Here is a 5,993-nt window from a genome sequence, read left to right on the forward strand (position 1 = left end):
GGATTCGGATGGTTATCTCGTTTCGCGAAATGTTGTAGAACAGGCTACAGGGATCCACGAATTGGTTTTCAAGTCCGTATATGGTTCGTGATACTGATACGACTATAGTTGGTTTACCGGCTGTGGTGTGTCTTGTTCTACCCTTCTTTGTTGTTTCCAAACTGATCTCTTCTTTGCTACCGAACCATCAGCAAAATTTCAAGACTCCTTATATCTGCCGCGAACTGACGTTAGGACTACTCTGCAACTGAACGAATTCACGTATGACAACGTCCTGGACGAGGAGGATAACCTCGTCAGCCTCGCCAGCGCAATATTGGGAGGCAGGCTATTCTGCATCTCAACGATGTCCCATCCATATTCCCGCTGTCTATCTCCAATCCTCTCACCTCCTTCCGGCGTTAAACGCCTACCTGCCACTCTCCATCCTTCTTGTCCCTCCCTCATTACTGTCCACCACTACATCGAGCTGAATTACGCATTCAAACTCGATCGCTTCCAAGTGGAGTGCGGATGTAACACTGCATGGAAACTAGTTTTCTTGCGGCCCCGCCTTCCGCCCAAAGCTTTGGCTTCATTCTATCTTTCGACGATTCAACTTCCATTTTCCGGTTCCCAGTACTCGAACCATGATTTTTTTTAAATCTGAAAAATCAGAGTAATCGTCATTTCGTGTAACTTTGGGAGCATACGCTGGACAGAGGTAGGACATGACAGCATACCACAGAACAGTCGCAGTGCAAAATACAATAATGTATATCCCTGCTAGTTTGTTAAGATCGTGCAGTCATGGCGTAACGGCGGTAGAAAACGCACCGTAGAGGATACCCCCGGTCAAAAGATTGACCCCGTTGAGGATGCTGCTCGTCCCAAAATTCGAAACAAACTATGTATCATAGCTGCCATGTTGTCCTAGTAGTAGTGAAGACAAAACCCGACACACTCTCGGTATACTTGGTATACTTATCTGGCTGTCCTTGCGCCGACACTCTAGCTGCTATCTCACTGACAGAGTACCAGCGTCTCAGCAATGTTTGAAATATCATAGGTGTACCTCTTCAGACGTAGCTGTTTCCGAGAAACTCGGAAACTTGAATACTTGAATACACCAGGCTGATGAATTACGAGTATACACAAAGTACATATACTTGCATCGAACACCAAGCCTTCAGAACGAACCGCACTATGACGTCGAATTTAGTTCGTCTCATTTTGTGCCGGGAAAAGCGAATATATCCAGAGTACTTACATTGGAAAAAAACAGGTTGCAACCCCGGTGGCTAACCCAGCCAACGTGTCCTGGGGACTTGGCAGGAATGGGTCTGCATTTCCCCGCAAGTGGGATTAAATTGTAATGGTGAAGAGTCTCATGAAATCAGAGTCACAGTATGCTCACCTCGCGACTGACAACGCAATGCATATCACAAACGAGAGTGCGAAGGTCCAGCGACTCCAACCTGACGTTGAGAATTTCATTTGCAGGTTTCAAGTTCGTTTAGTCTTTTCGTCTTTCGTTGATGAAGGACTTCAGGTCATAACACCATCTTTATATCCTTATCCAATAAGAGATATAAACGTGTCTGCCGCCCAGTGGTTGAACTGCGGATCATCAAATGATGACTTAGGAGCAGATAAGAGCCCGATGCACATGATGGCAGCGAAATTGGGGATGAAATCGCCGTTGACGATGATTTTGAATCGCCTCTATGCAGTCTGAGCGCGCTGTTCACTTGTCATGATCTATATAGCACACTGGCTACTTCTTGGGTCTTGCCACTGTCAACATCGGATGGGGCTGGGCGGCTCTGATGCAATGCGGAGTTGGTGCGACTAAGTAAGAGGGAGGTCCGCCACGGAAAGATTGCAGTGGCCTTTGAGAAGAAACAGATCTGAGCGCTACTACTAGGAGAAAGAAACTGATGATCACCTGTCAAAGAAAGGATGAACGGGGACGAGACGTCAAGATCAGACGTACCCTCTCCCTCTTCTGATTTCGCCCAGCCTGGAGAACCGTGTTAGAGTCCGAGCGACTCATGCCCATGTGGATGTGATAACTGGATATCCGTGTCTAATAATCTGGAAAGAGTCTCAAAGCAAATTTCATACCTTTTTTCGACAACGTAAAAGCAGGTCTAGAATCCCGATTGACTACTTCCCTTTTAAGCGGAACATGCACTACCACAAAACTTAAGCTTGAGCCGAAAGTAGAGGTGGCATGGAAGTGCGAATAACTACGGAAATGGTTATATTGAAAGGAAGCACGGACGAGAAGGGAAAACTCACCAACACCCCTGCGATTCGTTTCAACGGCACGAGCGTCTGGGATGTCTGGAGAGGGCAAACATTCATCTGGTTCGGAGGATACCGTGCTTCCAACTGAGCGCAGAGAAACAGCGCGGGCCACTGGTGACCGGTGATTGTTGGGTGCTCGGTTTGCAAGTCGATGGAAACTGAGCGTGGGGTTGAATTAAGTGGTGAATGCTCTTGCAGCGTGTTCTTGTCATTAACTGTGATTGAGAGTCTGACGAGATGAATGAAGATGAATGTGGGTAAGTGATGATGGTGGTTGATATCAAGACTGACTATCTTATCTTATCGGATGTGCGTGGCCCCTGTCCAATCAAATCGGCGCCTACTAGCTTAAATTCCGCTCCATCAATTTATTTCTGCTTCAAGACCGCGATGACTCGGATAACTGAGTAGCAGTAGGACTGGGTACGTTCTCATATAGTCACACTTGCTAAAATTGCTCAACCCTCTCTTTTCTCTTTCTTGGTCTAGTCAACATTTGAGTGACTCCAAAAGTGAAAATATGCAACGTTCGGGAAAAGCCTCGAGCACTCGAGCTCGATTCGTTACGTCGGATTGCTCTCGAGCTATTCTGAGGGGAGAAAAAGCCAAACTCTCAGAAATTCTATGGCTCATAGAGGGAGCACCGCGGTCTTAAACCCTGCATTCGGAATGCATCGAAGTTGAGTCAAGTACGTGTCAGCTCGGTATCAATTATCGACTCTACTAAAGGCTGAACCAATCGTCAGAACCTGCCTCCCCCGGAGATTTGACATCGTCAACGGTCCGAGATCGAAGCAGAAGTAACTCGAGAATCCGTGTCAATTCATCTCCTTTTCTCAAGGCAATCAAATACTCAAATTTCTTTCTACCTACCATCTTACCCACGCAACCCGGCCAGAGTGAGAGGTGCGACAGTCGACAGAAGGACAAATCAAAAATTCGCTATTCAGCTACATATAACGACGGTCATCCCAAACCCGTTGATGCAAGTCGCTCGATTGAACCATCCCTTCTCTCACTCATTGTACAGCTCTATGCGCCAGGTCGCCGATTCAAGTTCTCAATCAAACCCAACCCCTTCCAGCCCCGATTCTAATTACCATGCCCTCTTTCTCCTATTCAACCACCATCTCTTGTTCGTTCATCCGTCATACAGTACTTTCACTCTCGAAAATCACTGCATCCTGCGAACGTTTCGAGGCATGTTCTACACCCCCCTTACCCGAAATTCCATCACGTTGAAGGAAAAGCTTGAACTTCCGGGTGCAGTGTTTGCGAAAACATCAAGATGCTGGTGTGTCATCGTTCAAGAATCAACGCCGATACCCAGACAGTGTCACAGCCTGTCAAAACACTTTGAACCCCCGAACAAAGCCATACAATCATACTATATTCGGGATTTCGCTATGTACTTTGATTCCAATCACAACACTATATTCAACTAAATTCGGCAATGAATTGATGGTGATCAATGGTTGGCTCACACCGCTTTTTCGATCACTAGAATGCTGCGGCTCACATCGGACCCCGAGTTGGAATCCGAGTCGGATTCCAACGTAGAAGCTCCGTACGAATCCCACATTGAACGTTGAAGATAAACGAGTACGATCAGCAACGCCGGATAGATGCCCTAAGAGTTGGCGCGTCACCAAACTGAATCCCAAGAGCAAGAGAGGATGATAACGTACCATAAGCTGGACACTAGCAGCGATGAAAATTTGTTGAACCACTTGCGCGGCAAAGGTTGGCGGGAACGGCAGAAGTATTTCGACGAGTTGGACGATCTACAATGTCTTCAGAGACGTAAAGTTGACACAGTGCCTCTATGGAGCTTACCCATAGAACGGAATAAATGATACCGGATTCGAGAAGGAGGATAAGAATTTTCTCAGTCCGAGCTTGTTGCTTGGCATAGCATGTACTCAGAAACCTTCCGACTATCTGGCGATAACGCCTGCGTCGTGTTGGATTTCCGTCAACAACGATGGAGAAGTTTTCAATGATTGTGTACGCACCAGAATTTATGGCCGATGATAATTGTCGCCAAGATGTTCGTCACGATTGACAGGCTGAACGCCGAAATTTCAATTGAGTTGCACGTATCTGGGTTGACGATGGGCCAGTCATGCTGGGAAAAGCAACCCAAGAATGCGAATGAGCAGGCTTTTACAGGAGGTAGATTAGAAGTAGGGGGCCAGAACAGGGAGAATATCCCTTACCGGCCGATCCAATCAGAAATAGCAACGGAATAACGACCATTTTTCGGTTTCCAGCAGAGAGAGCCCAAGCCCTCCAAATAACAATTGAATCTCCTACCACAATCTGGATTGGAAGAATCAGGATTCAGCACTAGTACTAGGACCGACCCCGACGTAGTAAGATCCTGACCTCGAAAGGAAGCATAACTTGCTTGACAGAGTCCAGATTTTTGAATTGTTCTGTGAATACCCCTTGCTTATACCCGAAAGGCTGACCGACGTTGCCAACCAAGATATCTTGAACACCTGCAAAGAATATAGTGATGTCGGTCCAGAAACCAAAGGACGACATGATGAACATCGTGACGATGGCCACCAGCAACATAGCTCTTGCTTTTACGTTGCCTTCTCGGCGGCTGGAACGATGCGAGGTTCACAAGGACGGCTCTGGACAGAAGATGGGACACGGCAGCCTACCACAGAACAGTCGCAGCAGCGCAAAATAAAATTATGTATATCCCTACTAGCTTGTTAAGATCCTGCAGTCATGGCGGGACGGCGGTAGAAAGCGTACCGTAGAGGATACCCCCGGTCAAAAGATTGACCGCGTTGAGGATGATGCTCGTCCCAAAATCCGAAACAAACAGTATATCTGCACTGACTGCTGCCATATTTTCTTAGTAGTGAAGACAATCAAGCTTGAGGGGTAAGGGAGTTTACGAATACGTTCGAAAGGGAGGGGTGTTTTTATCATTCCAGATTGAATTCAAAGCCAGGAAAAGATGGGGAAATCAACAGTCAGATCTGTGGGTCCCCGTTACTAGTCACTGCCAGGATCATCGAGGCCTCTCCATCGGCCTCACTGTTCGAGTCGGAGCTCTTTGTGATATACAGCATCCAACTTATGTAAATCATCTGATGAACAGAAAAATCAAAACCCGATACCGCCGAAACCGTACTCCGGGTATACTAACACATCGCCGGTGTCCTTCTTGCGTCGACACTCTCTAGCTGCCCTCCCGCCAAAAGCTACGGACGCTGGACCGTACATATCTCACTGACAGAGTACCAACGTCTCAGCAATGGTTAAAGATATTATAGGCACCTCTTCAGACGTAGTAGCTGTTTCCGAGAAACTCGGAAACTTGAATACAGCAGGCTGATGAATTACGAGTATACATCAAGTTGCATCGAACTCGAAGTCTTCAGAACGACCCGCACTATGACGCCAGATTTAATTCATCTCATTTTGTACCAGGGAAAAATGAATATATCCAGAGGTACTTACACCAGAAAAAAAAAGGTTGCAACCATCTGACTTGGCAGGAACGGGTCTGCATTTCCCCCGCAAGTGGGATTAAATTGAAATCGTGAAGAGCGTCTCATAAAATCAGAGTCACAGTAGTGCTCACCTCGCGACTGATAGCCCAGTGCATATCACAAACAAGAGTGCGAAGGTCCAGCATCTCCAGCGCGATGTTGAGAGTTTCATTTGAAGGTTTC

The 5,993-nt window shown here is 46.9% G+C and overlaps 1 protein-coding gene across 1 annotated transcript; it reads right to left on the reverse strand.

Moving 5' to 3' along the window:
* Positions 1-3,772: 3,772 nt before the first annotated feature.
* On the reverse strand, positions 3,773-5,161 carry E1B28_009594 (uncharacterized protein; the record flags this gene model as incomplete). Its single annotated transcript, XM_043154495.1, has 8 exons — positions 3,773-3,922; positions 3,981-4,076; positions 4,129-4,246; positions 4,308-4,455; positions 4,512-4,614; positions 4,681-4,906; positions 4,968-5,010; positions 5,065-5,161. 8 exons carry the CDS (start codon positions 5,159-5,161, stop codon positions 3,773-3,775), a joined length of 981 nt encoding a protein of 326 aa, XP_043006950.1.
* Positions 5,162-5,993: the final 832 nt, after the last annotated feature.

Source organism: Marasmius oreades, chromosome 6 (genome assembly GCF_018924745.1).
Source record: "Marasmius oreades isolate 03SP1 chromosome 6, whole genome shotgun sequence".
Lineage (NCBI taxonomy): Eukaryota > Fungi > Basidiomycota > Agaricomycetes > Agaricales > Marasmiaceae > Marasmius > Marasmius oreades.